Consider the following 22,085-nt stretch of genomic DNA (forward strand, 5'->3'; position numbering starts at 1 on the left):
TGGACGATGTTTTAAAGCAGACATTTGAAGATAGTTTTTGAATGAACGTTCTGCCTCAGTTCCTCAGACAACCTGCCTGAGCTCAAACCCCTGCAGCATGGATACGTACAGCTGGAGAGGACTCGCAGGTCCTTCCCTCGTCTGCCCGCTGAGTTTGTGGCTTCACAGCGCACGGCCGACAGAGAGCTGAGAGTCTGGAGGGTCAGCATGCTGTGTACCTGCACAGGTGGAACAAACACACACAGAGCCACCAGTCAACTTCATATGTTACTGTTTCCCCTCCCTTCTGATGACATCACTCTCTTGATGTCAGTGGTTACCTGGGTGATGCCTCTCTCTGCCACCATAGTAATGTTCTCCTGTAGCGTCGTGCCCTCTGAGTCTTTTGATTGGCTCCTCCACTTGCCATTCAAAAGATTGCATCTGCAGTAGGTTAAAGGACAGGATTACCATGGTAACACCAGTACTGTTACTCTATGTGTGTGTGCGTGTTTACCTGTGTGAGCTGGAACAGGTGTACCAGGTAACAGAGGGGGGTGGAGCTCCCTCACTCACACACAGCACAGCGTTACTCCTGACCTCTGACAGGGATGTGATCCTGGGTGGATCTACACACACACACACACACACACACACACACGTGTTATTAAAGTAAAACGTGCTGTCTGTTTAAATGCATACACAGATGTCTGCTAGGAGGCGGAGACTGAGGTCATGTGATAATGTTACTCCTCAGCTCACAAAATATGCTCGTTACTGAGCATGCACACAAAAGGTCTGCAAATGACACACGATGTGGCATACACAGCTGGTGGCCGTGTGGCTCACCTTGTACCTCCAGGTTGAAGGTAGCCTCTCTGATGTCATCATCATTGGAAATAGTTGCGGTGTAACTTCCTGTCTGATCCATCTGCACGCGCACCAGCGTCAGTGTGCTCACATACCTTTGACAGTCAGTCAATCAAACATTTAGCTCCTCCTCATTTTAGCAACCATTAGCACATATGCCAGGGCTGTTGCATTAATAAATACACTCGGGGGATAAATCACTGCGAAAACACAACCCTCAACTATGCAATATTTTCTTTTCTTTTTTCTTTTTAACTGTGCAATATTTCCAAGGAACTGTGCAAGATTCTAAGGACTGAAGCACTGAACCGTATTCTCAATTGTTCATTCTTATATACAGTCTTGTACATACTATATTTATTTATTTATTTGTTGGTTTGTTCGTTTGTTTAAAATTTATTATACATATAAACTTCTTTCCCTTAAAAGTGCCCTTTTTTCACTTGTGCTGAATGGGTTTGCATATAATTTTCGTTGTTCGCAAGCACAATGACAATAAAGATTCTGATTCTCCTCCTCATCTGAGGTCAGACCTCTGACCTACCGGCTGTCTGACAGGTGTGTGGTGTTGATAGTGGTGGTTTCTGTGGCAACAGATTGGTTCTGTCTCGTCCAGATGACAGTGGGGGCGGGGTGGGCGTCAATCTCTACACTTAATTCCAGCGTGTGATGGAGGAGAGACGACACATTGGTCTCACCTGAGGGCCACAGGTAAACGTAACCTCTGTCTGCAGGGACATGGTAACACACACTTTACATGTGTATGTCTGTTCTGTGTGTGTGTGTGTGTGTGTGTGTGTGTGTGTGTGTGTGTGTGTGTGTGTGTGTATGTGTGTGTATGTGTGTGTGTGTTTGCTCACCCAGCACTGTTATTGTGATATTTTTCATCACAGTTTGTCCCTGTGTCGTCTCCTGCACTGTGCAGCTATAAACACCTGCAGGAACAGTAAGGCATTATTTCCCTCAGCACAGACTCTTAGCCATCTGCACACCTTTACCTGAGCCACCGAGCACCCTACCTGAATCTGCCACTGTTACTGCAGTGATGTTAACAAAGGAGCGGATCTGATTGGGCAGGAAGTCCGTCAGCGGCTCAATTTCCTGCAAAGAAAAATCATCATAGTTAGGTGACACCAGACAGACAGGTAGGCAGACAGGTACAGACAGGTACAGGTGGGTAAGCAGACAGGTACCTGTCTGCGGGGGAAGCCCCAGGAGAAGAAGACCATCTCTGTGTCTTTAACCGTGCAGTTTACCGTGAGGACCTCGCCCTGCTTCAGCACACTGCTGGACACCGTCAGGTCCACCTCCATGACCTTTGGGACTGAAATACACAGGTGCACAAAAATGATACAGGTAGCAGGAGAGACAGGTAGGAATATGGCTTGTTTATGAATGAATGGCTACCTTTCAGCATAAATGTGAACTAAACGTTATCAGAAGGTAGACCGACACAAACCTATGATGCTGAAGACGTAGTACGTTTGCGACTCCCTCTCCTGAGCTCCGTTCGTGGCGACGCACACGTATGATGTGTCATTGAGGTGACCCGTGAAGCCACGCCCTGGCTTATATGTCATCCCACTGACCAGCGTCCTGCTGGGGCGCTCGTACAGCGAGACATTGAGCTTCGGGTTGGACACCATGCAGGGAATGGTGCCTTCCTCTCCCTCCTTCATCACCACACCCAGATCCATTGGGACAAACCATTCATCGGGACCTGAGGGGGGAACAGGTAAACAAGGAACATCACAAGGAATGCAGGTAGGACACAAACAACAGGAGGAACACACATTGGAAGATGGTTACCTTGTCCAGGTATAAAGACATCAACATTTCTGCTCTGATCAGATGATGCCTCCTCACAGGTGTATCTCCCAGAATTCCTCCATGTGATGTTAAAGAGCTGCAGGATGCTCCTGGAGCCTCGATTGTCCACGAGGACCCCGTCTACTGGTGGTTCCTGAGGAAAATGCCACTTGACCTCACTCCACCCCAAACACTCCTGAGGAGAAGAAAAGATACCTGAGAGAGAGGTACTGGAACACATCTGAAGACAGAGACAGGTAGGTGTAGAGACAGACAAGTGTTACTGACCACTGTGTAATTGGAGTTGGAGGGGACCAGAACTTCAGAGGCTGATGGCAGCAGCTCCAGAGACACCGCCCCTTCAGGATGAACCAGGAACACACCTGCACACAGAGACAGGTAGACAGTCAGGTGTCACCTGTAAAATCCTACTAATGCTTTAACGTTATTACTCACCCAAGAGGAACCGCAACAGGCTGATATTTCCTGTTCCCCTGATGGACGCCATCATGGCTGCTGACCCTGAGCAGTGACAGGTGGAGGAGAGATTTCAAAATAAAAGTCTAATTTCACTAAAACATAAAGAGGACTTCCTGTGGAGCTCTGATGTTTGGTGGAAGCTTACATGCATATAGTTGAATGTAGTAAGTGTTGGATACTGCAGGCTGTGTACAAGTACTGTAGTAATGATTGTCTGCTATTACTGCTCTATATTCCAGAGAGATGTGTTTACTGCATATCAGTGGCAGCTGGAGACTGCAGAAATAATAAACTCAATGAAGTTATTATGAAGGGAGGAGTCTAAGAAGTTTCATTAAAGTTTAACAAGTTTATTTAAACCGTCACGGTCTGGATTTTTTTCATTCCCTGCAGTCAGTCGGCGTCTGTTAAATCTGTCGAGGCGACTGATGCTTCAAACAGATGTGAACACATTCCTGTGTGTGTGTGCATGTGTTTTCACACAAAGCAGCCACTCACAGCCATCCCTAGGGACTACAGCCAATCAAAGCCTTGGTTGATGGAGAGCAAGGGAGGAATGCCAGCTGACCACCAAAGAAGAAAATAAACAGCAAGGTATTTCCTGTGGGCAGCAGAGAGGAGAGCGAGCCTCATCTCAGGGTTTAGCCAATCACAGCTCTGCAGCTCTGTGCCCTGACTAATGCTCAGCAGGTGATGTCACCAGTCAGCTGCCGAGTTTTCCTCTTCATCCGTACCTCCACTGTCACAAAGTGTCAAATTCGAGCGTCCAGATTGGTGGCTTCAGTCTCTCCTGATGTCACCAATGGAAGTTTTAAAGGGCTTTTTTTTTTAACTTTCTGAAGGCTGAAGAGAGAGGAACGCCTCAAATGTGTGCTCAAGTAAAAGTTGATTTGCAGTACTGATCATGTGATCAGGTTTCTGACCAACAGAACACACTCTTTTACAGCTGCTGAGTTAAAAGATCATGCCATTGTTTTTCCAGCCTGCCGAAAACTGCTGTGTGTGTTTGGGTTGAACTGACTGTGCAGCATGAGGCTGATCTCAGATCAAATCACCAACATGTTCATCTGTCGATGTTCTTCCAACTGTTTTTTGGATTTTTGTCTAGTTTGTGCTCAGTGAAAATCACCTTTAAGCAGGTCTGATCAGAAATATGAGCAGCTACAAGACATCGATCGGCAAAGTAGGAGACAGGGAATCTGACTATGGTGATCTATTTAAGTAATATTCCACATAAGTAATTATACACCTGTTCATCAACACTGGATAGTCTACATGTAATCATTTCATATCCTGTGACACTCACCTACTCTAAAGGTGTGCCACCTGCCTGTCACTGCTCCATGCTAAAGCTTTGATTGGTCACCTCAGACCTGTAACACACAGCACACACACACTGGAACACAATTAAACTGATCAAACAAACTGCAAACCACGAGATTTATTGTTGGTCAAGTCGATGCATTTGAACGATCAGCATGGCAAACATAAAAACAGAAATCTAACGGGAAGCAGGTGAGACCCAACAACATCCAACCACAGTTCAAATAATGCACAGAAAAAACAACCTGATATATGCTTGTGTATGAAGTTATTACCACACAATAATTTTGATCAGAATATTTCTGACACTAAAGTATTTCAAACACCAAACATGTAAGGAACCAAACTGGATGGCCAGGTAGGGCTTGTTGGATTTGAAGGTTGATTTTCATACATTAGACTTTCATAAATAATTATTCAGTCTGTGCTTTTAAAATGTTTGGAAACAAGTTCAAACTCATAAAAACAGAAAGAAAAAAATCTAAAAAGAAATGAGAATTAGTTCACCAAACCAGCTAAAAACACACAAACTGAACAAATACACCAAACCTACAAATGGAAACATCCTACGAGAAGGTTAAAAATATGTTTACACTCATATATTCCTCTCTTCAGCGTCTTATTCAATTCAATTCAATTCAATTTTATTTATACAGCGCCAAATCACAACAACAGTCGCCTCAAGGCGCTTTATATTGTACAGTAGATCGTACAATAATAGATTCAGAGAAAACCCAACAAACACATGACCCCCTATGAGCAAGCACTTTGGCAATAGTGGGAAGGAAAAACTCCCTTTTAACAGGAAGAAACCTCCGGCAGAAGCAGGCTCAGGGAGGGGCGGGGCCATCTGCTGCGACCGGTTGGGGTGAGAGAAGGAAAACAGGATAAAGACAGATATGATTCGATGCAGAGAGGTCTATTAACACATAGTGAGTGAGAAAGGTGACTGGAAAGGAAAAACTCAATGCATCATGGGAATCCCCGGCAGCCTACGTCTATTGCAGCATAACTAAGGGAGGATTCAGGGTCACCTGGTCCAGCCCTAACTATATGCTTTAGCAAAAAGGAAAGTTTGAAGCCTAATCTTGAAAGTAGAGATAGTGTCTGTCTCCCGAATCCAAACTGGAAGCTGGTTCCACAGAAGAGGGGCCTGAAAACTGAAGGCTCTGCCTCCCATTCTACTTTTAAATACTCTAGGAACAACAAGTAGGCCTGCAGTGTGAGAGCGAAGTGCTCTAATAGGGTGATATGGTACTACAAGGTCATTAAGATAAGATGGGGCCTGATTATTTAAGACCTTGTATGTGAGGAGCAGGATTTTGAATTCTGGATTTAACAGGGAGCCAATGACGAGAAGCCAATACAGGAGAAATCTGCTCTCTCTTTCTAGTCCCTGTCAGGACTCTTGCTGCAGCATTTTGGATTAACTGAAGGCTTTTCAGGGAGTTTTTAGGACATCCTGATAACAATGAATTACAGTAGTCCAGCCTGGAAGTAATAAATGCATGAACTAGTTTTTCAGCATCACTCTGAGACAGGATATTTCTAATTTTAGAGATGTTGCGCAAATAGAAGAGGCAGTCTTACATATTTGTTTAATATTGAAGGACATGTCCTGGTCAAAAATGACTCCAAGGTTCCTCACAGTGTTACTGGAGGCCAAGGTAATATCATCCAGAGTAAGAATGTGGTTAGATACCATATTTCTAAGATTTTCAGGGCCGAGTACAATCACCTCAGTTTGATCTGAATTAAGAAGCAGAAAATTAGAGGCCATCCAGGTCTTTATGTCTTTAAGACATTCCTGCAGTTTAACTAATTGGTGTTTGTTATCTGGCTTCATGGAGAGATAGAGCTGGGTGTCATCAGCATAGCAGTGAAAATGTATGTTATGTCTTCTAATGATGCTGCCTAAGGGAAGCATGTATAATGTAAACAGAATTGGTCCTAGCACTGAACCCTGTGGAACTCCATAATTAACCTCAGCGTGTGAAGAGTACTCTCCATTTACATGTACAAATTGGAGTCTATTAGATAGATATGATACAAACCACTGCAGTGCAGTACCTGTAATACCTACAGCATGTTCTAATCGCTCTAATAGGATATTATGGTCAACAGTATCAAACGCTGCACTGAGGTCTAGCAGGACAAGCACAGAGATGAGTCCACTGTCAGAGGCCATAAGAAGATCATTTGTAACCTTCACTAAAGCTGTTTCTGTGCTGTGATGAGCTCTGAAACCTGACTGAAACTCTTCAAATAAGCCATTCCTCTGCAGATGATCTGTTAGCTGTTTGACAACTACTCTTTCAAGGATTTTTGAAATGAAAGGAAGGTTGGAGATTGGCCTATAATTAGCTAAGACAGCTGGGTCTAGAGATGCTTTTTAAGTAAAGGTTTAACTACAGCCACCTTGAAGGCCTGTGGTACATAGCCGATTATTAGAGATAGGTTGATCATATTTAAGATCGAAGCATTAATTAATGACAGGACTTCTTTGAGCAGTTTTGTAGGAATGGGGTCTAAAAGACACGTTGATGGTTTGGAGGAAGTAATTATTGAAGTTAACTCAGAAAGATCAATTGGAGAAAACTAATCTAAATGAATATCAATGGTAATGAAAGTAGCTGTAGATAATATTACATCTGTGAGATTATTATTGGTAATTTTTTCTCCAGTGGTTAAAACTTTATTTGTGAAGAAGTTCATGAAGTCATTACTAGTTAATGTTAAAGGAATAGTTGGCTCAACAGTACTCTTTTTGTCAGCCTGGCTACAGTGCTGAAGAGAAACCTGGGTTTGTTCTTATTTTCTTCAATCAGTGATGAATAGTAAGATGTTCTGGCTTTGTGGAGGGCTTTCTTATAAAGCAGCAAACTATTTCTCCAGGCTAAATGATGATCTTCTAAATTTGTGACACACCATGTCCTCTCCAGCTTACGAGTTATCTGCTTTAGGCTACGTGTTTGAGAATTATACCACGGAGTCAGGTACTTCTGATTTGAGGCCTTAGTTTTCACAGGAACTACAGTTGTCACGGCTGGGGCAGCAGTCGTGTGCAGGAATGAATGAGGACCCAAGATGCAGACGGTGGTGGAAATGCGAATGAGGATTTATTGACAGTGGAAAATAACCAAAGCCAGGACAGAACTAAACATAAACCTAAACTGGGGAAACTAATAACAAACCAAACCCGAAACCATAACTCACGGAAAAACATAAGGAAGTGACACTGGGGATGACGAGTGGAAAAAGGAGAGCAGGAATAAAGGGCAGAGAGACACTGGGATTACCAAGAAACACAGACGACGCGACGAGGAGCACAGGCAGACACACACTATAAATACACACACCAGGTAATCAGGAAATGGCACACAGGAGGGGACACAGCTGGAACTAATGGGCATAACAAGACACAAACCTACAAAGTAAAACAGGAAACTCACAGACTGTTTTACAACACAAACTCGGGGACACAAACAGAGCACAGAGGATAGGCACAGGTAGGGCTGATAAAACACTAAAGCACTAAACACAAGAACCAAACTCTAAGAACTAATACCAAATCAAAATTAACACAAAACACAAGGTGATACCAAAAGGAAACACAAAATGCTGGGTCAAAATGACCCAGGATCATGACAACAGTATCCAGAGTCGTACGTATTAAGGAGGTAAAATTATTAACAAGATAATAGTCACTTCATTTTATGATGAAGAAGAGAACAAATTAATATTCTGGCTCTCTGTGGTGACACACATCAGCCCCTCCCTGAGCCTGGTTCTGTCAGAGTTTTCTCACTATTAAAAGGGAGTTTTTCCTTCCCACTGTCGCCAACGGTGTTGGTTAAGTTACTTGAAAATAATAATTAGTTACTAATTACCAGTGTTGGTCAAGTTACTTGAAAAAAGTAATCAGTAACTAATTACTGATTACTTCCCCCAAAAAGTAATCCCGTTACTTTACTGATTACTTATTTTCAAAAGTAATTAATTACTTAGTTGCTTAGTTACTTTTTAAAAACACAATTTACCACCTGAATAGGTGATAAAGCGATAGATCTTTCAGCCCAATTCTACTTTTTCTGCATAATCCATCATACAAAATGTAATCAAATGGAAAACTCTCTTTTTAAAACTTGTTTTATTAGTTTTAATCTTTTAACTTTGTGCATCAAGCAAAAATTAAATTATATGCAACATTCTCTGACTGGAAGAAATTTGTTTAACATTTAAACCTATTTTCTGCACATTCCAGCACATAAAATAAAATATTTTTTTGTGTTTACACTCACTCTTTCAAATAGATGCAAGTAAAACACACAAAGTCAAAGGCTAGTTGCTCTATTTTCACCTGTAAAGCAGGACTGGGGTAGGCGGAGGTTTACCCTGGTGCAGGTGTGCCGCAGCGGTCAGTGGAAGAATCCGCGAGTTTCTCTATGAATTTCCCATTACAGTTGTAGCGCACTCGCTGCTTGCTTGGAAGTTTAGGGGTTTTTTTCGCTGTAAAAAGAAGTTTTCTTCCCACGCACAACGGACGCTAATGTTTTTGTCACTTTTGATGGAATCAAACTCAAAATAAGGTCAGTACTTCCACGCTTTAAATGCTGCACGCTCATACTCTCTCCCGTACTTGATATATTATCCATTGTTGATCTGCACACAGCTGTTGTCACGAACGTCGCACTCGCTTACGTCACTGTCATGAGACATTCTCGCAAAAAACTCACGGTTTTAGTAACGCAGTAACGCAGCGTTCCTACGGGAAAGTAACGGTAATCTAATTACCGTTTTTGCAATGGTAATCCCTTACATTACTCATTACTTGAAAAAAGTAATCGGATTACAGTAACGCGTTACAAATAACGCGTTACTGCCCATCTCTGCTAATTACTGATTACTTCTCCAAGAAATTAATTCAGTTACTTTACTGATTAGTTATTTTCAAAACTAATTAGTTACTTTATTACTTAGTTACTTGTTAAAAACATGACACACAACCTGAATACGTAATAAAGTAAGACCTTTCTGCTCAATTCTATTTTTTCAGGATAATCCACCATATAAAATGGAATCAAATGAAAAAGTCTCTTTTTTAAAAATTGTTTTATTAGTTTTTATCTTTTAACTTTATGCACATTGCCTCAAGCAAACATTAAATTATATTCAACAGTCTTTGACTTGAATAAATTGTTTAACATTTAAACTATTTAAACTATTTTTGGCATAATCCAGCATATAAAATAAAATAATGTTTTGTGTTTACACTCACTCTTTCAAATAGATGTAAGTAAAACACAGCAAAAAATAAATAAAATCAAAGTTTCAGCAGCTCTGAAATCTATTGTCACCTGTTTAGCAGGAGTGGGGTGGGTGGAGGTTTGCCTGGTGCCACAGCGGTCATGTCAGGGGGGGATCCGGGGGTTTCTCTGTGAATGTCACATTCTGGTGGCAGCGTGCTCGGTGCTCACTTAGATTTTAAGTTTAACTTTTCGCTGTAGAAAAAAGATTTCTTCCCACACAGAGTGAACAGCGGATGCTAATGTTTTTGTCACTTTTTACAGAATCAAACTCAAAGTAATGTCAGTTAGTCCACGCATGGTCTAACTCTCTCCTGCACTCCATATTATCCATTGTTGATCTGCACATGTCTGTTGCTACCACGGATGTCATTGTCAGCTGCCTGAGACACAGGTTTGAAGATGTGAGGTTTAATTAGAGGGAGGATAGGGGGGGGGGGGTTAGGTCAGCTGTGGTTCTGTGGTTGCTCAGATTTTGTCAGAGTTCAGGAGGAGCATCTCTTACTCAGCCCAGTTTTATTTACCTGATTTTAATCTGTCAGTTTAACCCCAGTTTCACTGGCAGTAAAATACCTTTATAGAAGAATCCTCGTCACCTTAGAGGACATGAGAAAGCCTCGACTTTGACCTCTGACCTCTGTTGGAAGTCTCTCAGTAACCTCCAGGCCAACAGGTTAATCAGATGTTCTGAACTGGTCGTAGGTGTGAATCTCTCTGTGGCAGCACTGTGATACCTATGACAAGTGTGATAGGCTGCAGGCAGCAAATGAGCACTCAGGATGGACGGATGTGTGGGCAGTATTTCCTGTCTCTGTGTGGTGTTCCTTTTTTTTCACATTTATAAATCAAACAAAGACAGATTTGTACCTGCAGCGGGGACTCTGACTTTTCTTTGGTGATGCAGAGGATGCGAGGAGCTCCTGCATGCTGGAAGCCCCGCCCCCTCACTGGCCTTCAGCCTCATGCTTATTCCACAAGCTTCCCTCCATCACTGACCTGCTCAGCAACAAACTGCAGGAGGCACGCCACATTTCTAACAGGTGCCGAGACTCACCTGACCCATTGCTCTGTGCACCAATGCGGTGAAGGTATTGCACACAGTACTTACTCACAGTATGTACTCACAGTACTCACAGTCTTTACACTCAGTACTCAGAGTACTTATTCACAGTACTCACAGTATGTACTCACATCTTTTACTCAGAGCAGTACTTAGAGTATTTAAAGTATTTACTTGCAGTATTTACTCAAAGCAGTATTTCAGTATTTGTAGTACATGTAGTATTTGTACACAGCAATACTGTGTGGAATCTAATCAGGAGTCAGAGAAAGAAAAGAGAGTAGAATTGGTTCAAACCTTCTGAAGCTGCTCCTTTCCCACCTTTTCTTGTTCTTCTTTTCACTGTTTGTGTCTCCTCTGCTTCTCTTCAGTTCATTCCAGACGAACGACGAATGGAAACCAACAGACTGACTCACAGTGAGAGAGAGACATAGGGCCAGAGTGGAGAGAGAGAGTCTGCAGAACTGAGGGAAGAAAACGGGTGAGAGACACAGACGCACACTGAGAGAGAGCGAGAGAGAGAGAGAGAGCATCTGTTTTCAATCTGTCTCTCTGCCCTCCCCCCTTCTTTGACAGGAAGTGAACCGAGTCCAACACACGCATACACACACACACACACACACACACACACACACACACACACACACACACACATACTGAAACACACAGAGAAAAAGTCAGTTTTGTGTTTTACAGTCAGACTTACTGCTTTGTGTGTATGTCTGTGTGTGTGTGTGTGTGTGCGTGTTTCTGTGTGTGTGTGTGTATGTCTGTGTGTTTCTGTGTGTGTGTGTGTATGTCTGTGTTTTTGTGTGTGTGTGTGTATGTCTGTGTGTTTCTTTGTGTGTGTGTGTGTGTATCTGTGTGTGTTTCTGTGTGTGTGTGTGTGTGTGTATGTGTGTGTTTCTGTGTGTGTGTGTGTGTGTGTTTCTCTCTGTGTGTATGTTTGTGTTTTGTAGTAGACTTTATTAAACAGAGTGCTGTGTGAGAGAGTCAGCTGACTGACTGATCAGTAATAAATCAGGTTTGGTTTCACTTCAAACTGATTCAGATTTAATCAGATAATTGTTTTCTAAGATTGTGACTAAGATTATGATTAAGGAACTGACCTCCCAGCCCATTGCTACTTCAGTGGGCTGGTTTCAGTCATTATGCAAATGTACTGTTTATAAGATTGGGGAAACCTGCAGTCAGCTGAGACTGAAGAAGTCACTTGGATGAGTGACGAAATGTTTCTCCCACTGAAAACGCTCAGATGAACAGAATCAACTTTTGGAGATAAGATTGTGATTAAAATTATTTTCAAACAAGTTACGTTTATATCCATCCATCCATCCATCATCCGTTCATCCATCGTCATACCATGCATCTTCAAAAATCCATCCATGCATCCACCCATCCATGCATAATCAAACATCCATCATCAATCCATCCACCCATCCATCCATCATCAAACATCCATCATCAATCCATCCATCATCCATCCATTAGCAAACATCCTGTGTTATCCCAGTTCAGGTTTTAGTATAGTCTCACCCTGTTTTGTCTTGCCTTGTTTTCCTGTTTTTGGATACAATGGCTCGCTTCTGGTTAAAACTTCAGTTCATCTCTCCTGTCTGCTTTTGGGTCCATTTCACAAACACACTGGCGAACCTCACCGTCACACATCCATCAATAATCAAACCATCCATTCATCCATCATTCATTCATCCATCACCATACGTCCATCCATCCATCATCCATCCATTATCAAATCATCCATCCATCGTTCATCCATTATCCATCCATCCATCCAGCCAGCCTGATGGCACCACTGTGTGTGGCTCGCCGTCTGTCTCTTCCCCTGTTGTGTTTGTTTGTGTTGTTTTTTATTGCTAGAGTCAACTTTCTTTTAATGTACAATCGCCAAACTCTGCTGGACCTTCGACTAGTTGTCAATGATCTTACCAATGCAACTTATACTGGACATAAGACGTTACCTCCATTCCTATCTGGGATACCAGGTAAACTTTGTTGGACCCTGGCCCCAGCCTCACCGCGAAAGCACTTCTGATGCCAGGGCAAACGCAGCAGTCTTCTCATGAAACCTAAGGCATACTTAGTGCGCTCTTCCCTGGCTCCTTGGAAAGAACGTGGATCTGTTCCTCGCCATCTCTTTTCTCCGGGCTCTCTGGATCCCATCGATGCCTGGCTGGTGCCCGTTGTTGGCTCGGATCAGATGTCCCTTCGACGGTGCGGTGTGAACCTACAGAACCTGCGGCCGCTGTGTCAGGTCTCACAGTCAGCCACGAACATGCTGACCTCCACCAGGTTTAGACTGGGGAACACTAGATCGTTGAGTAATAAAACTTTTATTTTAAAGGATTTATTTATTATTATTAAAAAAAATTATAAAAATTATTATTTTCACAGATCTCTTACCGGATGACTGCTGCTTTTTAAACTCTCCTCGAATATCAGGCAGAGGAGGACGACTAGCGGTTGTTTTTAAAAGCAGTATAAATGTAAACCACTTTCCTTATCAACATCACCTAGTAGCTTTGAACTGAGTGTGTTTGAGCAAGGTCACTCTCACACAGTGCTCTGTGCTGTCGTTTACAGACCCCCGAAATACAATAAGGACTGACTGACTGACTTTTCTGATGTGTTGGCTGAAATTATGCCAAAATACGATCATGTCCTTATTGTTGGGGACTTCAATATTCATGTGTGCTGCCCTGACAAGCCAATGGCAAAGGACTTTTTAAATCTTATTGACTCTTTTGAGCTTGTGCAACCTGTGTCTGTGCCTACACAAAAATATGGGCACACGTTGGATCTTGTTTTAACTCACAATTTACCTGTCTCTAACTTAGAGGTTTGTGATATTGTATGGTCAGATCATAAGCTTGTCTTGTTTGAGGTTTTCCTTCCTTGTACCAAAGTTAATCCTCCTCCTGTTGTTGCTAGGTGCTGTCGTATTTTTAACCCTTCCTCTGCTCATCAGTTCTCCACTGTTTTTAATCAGAACTGCAGCCTTCCTGATTCCATATATAATGATACAGAAGAGCTGAGCACATGGTTTCACTCAGTCTGCCAAACCATTTTAGATTCAGTGGCCCCCTTTAAGTTTAGGCAAGTTAAAGCCAAATCTGAACCCTGGCTGAATGAAGACACCCGTGCTGCCAGAAGAAAGTGTAGGAGAGCTGAATGTAAATGGAAGAAGGATAAACTTCAGGTGTCATACCAAATATTACAAGATTACTGGAATTCCTACGAGAAAACTGTAAAAGATGCTAAGAGGAAACATTTTGTTGCTATCAATCAGGCAAATTGCTGTAAGCCTCATGTCTTTGACTGTTGTCCTTCATGTTCCACAGACTGTTGGTGTCGAGTCCTCTCAGGAAATTTGTGAAAACTTCCTACACTTCTTTATTGATAAAGTGCTATCTGTGAAAGCGCAGATTTCCCATTCCGTTCTCGACCCTTCTATCCCTGTCCCTAGCTCTGCTGTCTTTGACAGGTTTGAGCCAGTTTCTTTGCTCTGCCTGCAGGAGTTGGTTTCTCACCTGAAGCCCTCAGGTTCCCCTTATGATGCTGTCCCTCCTTGATTTTTAGAAGAGGTTTTTCTCGCTATAGCACCATTTGTACAATCCATTGTAAATAGTAGTCTGTCGTCTGGTGTTGTACCTGTGAATCTTAAACATGCAGTGATTCAGCCTCTACTCAAGAAACCTGCTCTTGATCCTGATATTATTGCAAATTACAGGCCTATTTCCAAACTGCCTTTTATCTCAAAAATTCTTGAAAAGGTAGTTTACAAGCAATTAATGTCTTTTTTAGAAGAACACAGTATTTTAGAAGTTTTGCAATTTTGGTTTTAAAGCTTTACATAGTACCAAATCTGCCCTTTTAAGAGTTTTTAATGTGTTTTTAGCAACTGACTCAGGTGACTGTGTTATTATTGTGCTTTTAGATTTAACTGCTGCCTTTGATACAGTGGATCATAACATTTTAATTTCCTGTTTGGAGCAGTTGGTGGGTGTTAGGAGTACCGCACTGGTTTTTGAGTTTTACAGCTGGGTTGGACAAAGTAAAGCATCAGGCTTTCAAATGAATTAAAAGTCTGTCTGGGTCTTTGGTTGATTAATAGGCTGGTGTAAAAAATTGTTGCCACACCGCCCCCTCTGCCTGTGTTTTGAGATATCCGGTAGTTGGAATGACTCGGGGGTGTTGATTCATTTAAACTAACGTAATCATCCTTCTGCAACCAGGTTTCTGTAAGGCAGAGTAAGTCAATTTGTTGATCATTTATTAAGTCATGTACTAACAGAGACTTGGAAGAGAGAGAGCTAATGTTTAATAATCCACATTTCACTGTTTTACTCTTTGGTTCAGATGTGGATACTGTATTGTTTGTTCTTTATGATTTTTTATGATTAATTTGTTTCTTTCTGGTTTTTAGTTTGTTTTTTTCTGTTTGGGAGCTGACCCAGTCTCTACGGAGATGGGTTTTTTTTTTGGGGGGGGGGGGGGGGGGTAACAGGAGAGAAGCTGCAGAGAGGCGTGTAAGACTGCAATAATAAATTTGTCCATATTTCTAGAAATGAGAGCTGGTCCATCCAAAGTGGGATGGATGCTGTCTCTCCTAAAACCACCAGGTTTCCTCTAGAAAGTTTCCCAATTATCTATGAAGCCCAAAGTGTTTTTTGGACACCACTCAGACTGCCAGCAATTAAAGGAGAACATGTGGCTAAACATGTCTTCCTGGTCTGATTGGGGAGGCGACCAGAGAAAACTACAGAGTCTGACACTGTTTTGGCAAAGTTACACTCCGATTCAATATTGATTGATTGATTGAATCTTTATTTTGAACATGTTGAAAAAGTACAACAACATAGAATTCAGAGACAAATAAACAAAGCAAAACAAAAGGAAAAACGAGCAACCACAACTACAAATAACTTTCATGTTCAAAAAGGAGCAGGAAGAAGCATAAGCTTATTTACCCCTTTTCCACTATGTAGTAATCAGTAGACTACAGAAATACCTCCTTGCAATTATGTCTGTGAAGGTTCTCAGTCATCCAGGTCATCGTAGTCAAAGGAGTTTGCAAAGAAAAGCGTCTGGACTTCTTTGAGTTGCTTGAAGACGTTTCACCTCTCATCCGAGAAGCTTCTTCAGTTCTAAGGTCAAATGGCCGAGAGTCCCAGATTTAAACCCAGTGGGAGTATCCCCCCAAAGAGGGACAAAGGACCCCCTGGTGATCCTCTAATCACATGCGCCAAGGTGTGAAAGCGGGTGTGGTAACTAATCAGCCAGGGTTTCGGGTGAGCTCATTGTGAAACCTGGCCGCACCTTGTCATGTGAATTCCTGAGGTCAGATGGCCCAGGATGTGAGTGGGCGTTAAGGCATCTGGGGAGGGAACTCAAAACTGGATTATAGATGGCAGACAGTTGGTGTCGTAAACCGCCACCTCTGTTCAAAGATGGTCGCTTACAGTGGACATAGATGGCCTCTTTCACTCCTCTTTCAAACCATCTGTCCTCTCTGTCCAAAATGTGAACATTGGCATCCTCGAAAGAGTGACCTTTGACCTTAAGATGCAGATGGACTGCTGAGTCTTGTCCTGTGGAGGTGGCTCTTCTATGTTGTGCCATACGCTTGTGAAGTGGCTGTTTGGTCTCGCCAATGTAGAGGTCTGGGCATTCCTCGCTGCACTGTACAGCATACACCACGTTGTTAAGTCTGTGTTTTGGAGTTTTGTCTTTCGGGTGAACCAGTTTCTGTCTGAGTGTGTTGCTGGGTCTGAAGTACACTGGGATGTCGTGCTTGGAGAAAACTCTCCTGAGTTTCTCTGATACACCGGCTACATAGGGGATGACAACGTTGTTGCGTCTGTCTTTCTTATCCTCCCTCGCTGGTGTCTGATCTTCTTTTCTGTGCCTCTTTGCTGACTTTATGAACGCCCAGTTAGGATAACCACATGTTTTGAGTGCTTCCTTTACGTGTGTGTGTTCCTTCTTTTTTCCCTCAGGCTTAGAGGGAACATGTTCTGCCCGGTGGTGTAGGGTCCTAATTACTCCAAGTTTGTGTTCCAGAGGGTGATGGGAGTCAAAGAGGAGGTACTGGTCCGTGTGTGTGGGCTTCCGGTAAACTTCGATGTTGAGGTTGCCATTCTCTTCAATGTGCACGGCGCAGTCCAGGAAAGGCAAACAGTTATCCTTTGTGTCTTCCCTGGTGAACTTGATGTTTTTATCCACGGCGTTAATGTGCGCAGTGAAGGATTCCACTTCTTGTGTCTTGATTTTGACCCAGGTGTCATCTACGTATCTGTACCAGTGGCTGGGTGCTCTTCCTTTGAAAGAGCCAAGAGCCTTCCTTTCCACTTCCTCCATGTAAAGGTTGGCTACAATAGGTGACACAGGAGAGCCCATGGCACAGCCATGTTTTTGTCTGTAGAAGCCTTCGTTGTATTTGAAGTATGTTGTGGTAAGGCAGAGGTCTAACAGTGTGCAGATCTGATCGGGTGTGAAGTTGGTCCTGTCCTCAAGGAGCTGTCTTTTTGTAGTCGTTTTCTGACAGTCTCCTACATCTATCCTTGCAATTACATTATATGTTATGTGTATTTTTTTTAATTTATTTATTAATTTTTATATATATATATATATATATTTTATATGTTTCTATCTATCCATACATACGTATATACACATACACACATATACACATTTTCAATAACCCCAGTAACACCTTAAAGGATACACAACCTACAGATATATATACCCATACCAACATACCCGTGCACCCGCACACACATGAAAATATTGGACAAGAACACCCTATCAAATATCTACCTCCTCCCTGTACCCTGTAAAAACCATATCCTTAAACCGCTTTTTAAACTGCACCATGCTCGGACATTGCTTCATATCTTTACTTAGTCTGTTCCTGTCACAATCGGGGGTAGCGCGCGAATTAAACACAGCAATTCGGCGTGCCCGTGTGGCGTGCTGGCTAGACCCAAACGCGGTGAAGGCTAGCGATGGGTTGGAGCAGGCATGCGGTTACTCTAGTAATGATCGGTGCACAGAGCACGGCTTCGGAACCGACGTTACAGAGGGAGAGCGAACTGAGCTGGGATGAGAGGGAGAATCAAGAGAGAAAACACTCACGGTTGCTGAAGCAGGCGGAGACTGACGTCGGCAAGGGTTCGGAGCTCCTGACATGAAGAGATCGATGTCTGAGCGGAGAACAGGTGGGTGGTGTCTCTCTTTTAAGCCTGACAGGACCCCCCCCCCCGAAGACCGGCACTCGACGGTCCAGGACGACCGCGACGGAAATCCGAGATGAGGGAGGGGTCCAAGATGAAGCAGGACGGCACCCAGGAGCGCTCCTCAGGATCGTAACCAGCTCAGTCCACCAAATACTGGACCCCCCGACCCCGACGATGGGAATCCAAGATCCGCCGGACGGACAGGATCCCCATCGACGAACTGGGGCGGGGGCGGGGCCAGGGAGGGAGGCGCCAGCCAGGAAGTAACGCGCCGCTTGAGCTGCGAGACGTGGAAGACAGGGTGGACCTTCATGGCAGACGGAAGCCGGAGACGGTAAGTTACAGGGTTGAGCCAGGCAGTGATCTCGTACAGGCCAATGAACCTGGGAGTGAGCTTCCTGGATTCGGTATGGAGCCTCAGGTGCCTCGTGGAGAGCCAGACGCGATCCCCCGGCTGAAACAGGTGACCCGGACGGTGGCGGCGACGATGCTGCTTGGTGTACTGAGCGTTAGATCAGGAGATGGCAGCCTGCGCCTTGATCCAGGCCTGACGACAGCGGCGGACCATCCGTTCAGCCACAGGCACTTCAACCTCCACCTCCTGATGGTCGAAGATAGGGGGATGGAAACCATGACAGACTTCAAAGGGCGAGAGGCCGCTGGGAGAAGAGACGTGAAGGTTATGAGACAGCTCAGCCCACAGCAGGTAACGAGGCCAAAGCGACGGTTGGGCGGAGACGAAGCACCTTAAAAAGCGCCCCAGTTGTTGATTGGTCCTTTCAACCTGCCCGTTGGTCTGAGGGTGTTAGCCGGATGAGAGGCTAGGAGAGGCTCCAATCAGACGGCAAAAGGCTTTCCAAAACCTGGCAGTGAACTGGGGCCCCCTATCGGAGGCAATGTCCTTAGGGAATCCATGAAGCCGGACGACATGGTCCAAGAAGAGCTCGGCCGTCCGTTTAGCAGAAGGGAGGCCAGCCAGTGCGACCAGGTGCACCGGTCCACAAAGGTGAGGATGGTGTCGTCCACGGACGCGAGGCCGGTGACGAAGTCAAGGCCGACTTGGGACCAGGGACGTCTGGGCACAGGGAGAGGGCGAAGGTCGCCAGCCGGAGGCTGAGTCGAGGACTTAGCCTGAGCACAGGTGTCACAGGCGGAGACAAACTCACGGATGTCCCGAGACATGGAGGACCACAGGAAGGCACGACGGAGGAGTTGAAGGGCCCTGTTGGGCCCCGGGTGACCAGAGAGCGGGGAGGAGTGAGCCCAAAGTGAGGCCTCCTGACGGCACCGGGGGGGCACATAGAGCCTCCCTGCCAGGGTGTCAGGCGGAGCTGGTTCCGTGACCAGGGCGTCCCGGATGGAGTCCTCCAAGGGCGACCGAAGGGGAGCAGCAAACCGATGGGCAGGTAGGATGGGTCCAGGGTCCGACGTAAGACCGTCCTGGGCAAACTGTCTGGAGAGGGCATCCGCCTTGGCGTTCTTGGAACCAGGACGGTAGGCGAGGTGGAAATTATAAGACTCAAAGAATAGGGCCCAACGAGCCTGCCTTGGGTTGAGCTGCTTGGCCGTTCGAATATGGATCAGGTTCTGGTGATCAGTCCAGATCAGGAACGGGTCCGCTCCCAGAAGCCAATGCCGCCACTCTTCTAAGGCCCACTTGATGGCCAGGAGTTCGCGGTCCCCGACACCGTACCGTTGCTGCGTGGGAGAAAATTTCCTGGAGAAATAGCAGCATGGGTGAAGCTTCCTATCAGGGCCATGTTGGGAAAGGATGGCGCCGGCGCCGACATCAGAGGCATCCACTTCCACCACAAAAGCTCTGGCAGGGTCAGGGTGGAGTAGGATGGGGGCCATAGTGAACCGGTGAACAAGGTCATGGAATGCCTGTTTTGCACTCGGGGAGAGACAGAAGGGTTTAGGCAGATTAGCTGGTTTAGTGAGCGATGTCAGCGGGGCGACGATGGTGCTGAAATTTCGGATAAAGCGCCGATAGAAATTGGCAAAGCCCAGGAAGCTCTGGAGCTGCTTAAGGCTGGAGGGCTGGGGCCACTGGGTCACTGCATGGACCTTCTGCGGGTCCATGGTCAGGCTGTCGGAGGAGATAGTGAAGCCGAGAAAGGTGGTGGACCGCTGATGAAAAGCACATTTCTCCAGTTTGCAGAACAGCTGGTACTCGAGCAGCCTATTCAGTACGGCCCTCACATGGCAAATATGGTCCACTTCGGTGCGGGAGTAGATCAGGATGTCGTCCAGATAAGCAAACACCCACCGGCCTAGCATATCACACAAGACATCGTTGATCAGATGTTGGAAGACAGCAGGGCTGTTGCAGAGGCCAAAGGGCATCACGAGGTACTCCCAGTGCCCGTTAGGGGTGATGAAGGCCGTCTTCCATTCGTCCCCTTCCCTGATGCGCACCAAGTTGTAGGCGCTGCGTAGGTCCAATTTGGTGAAGATGCAGGCCTGGGAGAGGGAGTCGAGTGCAGTGGATAATAGGGGAAGAGGATGGCGGTTCTTGATGGTGACTTTATTCAGGCCCCGATAATCAATGCAGGGGCGGAGCCCGCCGTCTTTCTTCTTGACAAAGAAGAATCCAGCAGCAGCAGGAGAGGTGGAAGGGCGAATGAAGCCCTGTTGGAGAGCCTCAGCAACGTACTCCTCCATGGCCTTAGTCTCTTCAGGAGACAGAGAGAACAGGCGACCGCGAGGGGGCACTGCTCCCGGAAGTAACTCAATGGCCATGTCGTAGGAATGATGAGGAGGTAGAATGGAGGCTCGCCTCTTACTAAAGACTTCAGATAGGTCGTGGTAGGCCAGAGGGATCTTATCCAGATCAATGGGCTCCGGGGGAGAGGCCTCTTCCGACTTGGAGTTCACTTTGGTCCGAGAGAGAAGGCAGCGGTGTGGACATCGGGGACCCCAATCCAGAATCTGGCAGGACGACCAGGAGATGTGGGGGTCATGGCAGATGAACCAGGGGTATCCTAGGATGAGAGGGGAGGAAGTGGCTGAGACCACTAGAAACCGGATCTCCTCCTGATGATCCCCGATAGACATGAGGACCGGCCGGGTCTGGAACTGGATCGGGTAGGGTTGGAGGGGTCGCCCATCTACGGAGGTCACTGGAAGGAATCGATCAACAGGGGTTAACGGAATGCGAAGTCGAGAGGCTAGTTTCTGGTCGATGAAGCTCTCCGCTGCTCCGGTGTCCAGGAGAGCTTTAGCTGAGAACTGCTGGTGCTTCAGGTGCAATATTACTGGTAACAGAAAACGTGAGGGGTCAGAGGAAGGGGACGGGCCAGGTGGGACTCCCCCGCATGTCTACCTGGCGTCGTCGTTTCCCGGGCGCAGCGGGCACTGAGGACGACGGTGTCGAGCTGACCCACAATAGGCACAGAGACCCTCACGCCAGCGTCTCTCTCTCTCCTCTTTAGACAGTCTACCCAGCTGCATGGGCTCCCCGCTGGACGTGCTGCTTGGGCTAGCGGCTGCTCCTTCAGAGGGGGGAGGAGACTGCGAGGACGTGGCCCTCAGAGGCTGGGAGGGTTTAAAGGCCCGAGGGGTGTGGCAAGGTCGCGACATTACTCGTTGGTCGATCTTCAGGGCGAGGTCCACGGCCTCATCCAGAGTTTTGGGGGCCTCACGACCGGTCATCTCATTCTGGATGTAACTGTGGGGGTTAACCCTAACTGTGAAGCAAAGTGACAGACTGGTCGGTTGCCCTGGCGTAAATGAAGCAGTTGTGACTCCACTTCACACTTCACTGCTTGGGGGAACAAATGTCTTTTTTAATTCCTCCACGAACAGGGTGTAGTCATTGCAGGCTGCGGATTTATTATTGTAGAGAGCCGCAGCCCATTCCTGGGCCTGGCCAGACAAGAGAGAGGTTAACATTGCAACTTTTGCGCGGGCGGTGACATATTTAGTGGGCTGACATTCAAACAGCATGTCTAGAGTGGCAAGCAAGCCATCAGGTCAGCCATCAACTCCGTTCCACTTATC

At 45.5% G+C, this 22,085-nt stretch overlaps 1 protein-coding gene across 1 annotated transcript in view; it reads right to left on the reverse strand.

Moving 5' to 3' along the window:
* LOC100709470 (platelet-derived growth factor receptor beta) overlaps positions 1 to 11,273 on the reverse strand; it is a 53,846-nt gene extending 42,573 nt beyond the window's left edge. Inside the window, exons 1-13 of the mRNA XM_003456978.5 lie at positions 11,125 to 11,273; positions 3,115 to 3,180; positions 2,947 to 3,041; positions 2,659 to 2,854; positions 2,309 to 2,569; positions 2,043 to 2,173; positions 1,869 to 1,950; positions 1,710 to 1,784; positions 1,394 to 1,577; positions 829 to 944; positions 497 to 608; positions 321 to 423; positions 110 to 218 (exon numbers count right to left, since the gene is read on the reverse strand). Coding sequence (XP_003457026.2) covers positions 110 to 218; positions 321 to 423; positions 497 to 608; positions 829 to 944; positions 1,394 to 1,577; positions 1,710 to 1,784; positions 1,869 to 1,950; positions 2,043 to 2,173; positions 2,309 to 2,569; positions 2,659 to 2,854; positions 2,947 to 3,041; positions 3,115 to 3,169 — 1,519 coding nt within the window. The 5' untranslated portion in view covers positions 3,170 to 3,180; positions 11,125 to 11,273. The remainder of the gene's footprint in view (positions 1 to 109; positions 219 to 320; positions 424 to 496; positions 609 to 828; positions 945 to 1,393; positions 1,578 to 1,709; positions 1,785 to 1,868; positions 1,951 to 2,042; positions 2,174 to 2,308; positions 2,570 to 2,658; positions 2,855 to 2,946; positions 3,042 to 3,114; positions 3,181 to 11,124) is intronic.
* Between the last annotated feature and the right edge of the window lie 10,812 nt (positions 11,274 to 22,085).

This window comes from Oreochromis niloticus, linkage group LG10 (assembly GCF_001858045.2).
Source record: "Oreochromis niloticus isolate F11D_XX linkage group LG10, O_niloticus_UMD_NMBU, whole genome shotgun sequence".
In the NCBI taxonomy this organism is placed as follows: domain Eukaryota; kingdom Metazoa; phylum Chordata; class Actinopteri; order Cichliformes; family Cichlidae; genus Oreochromis; species Oreochromis niloticus.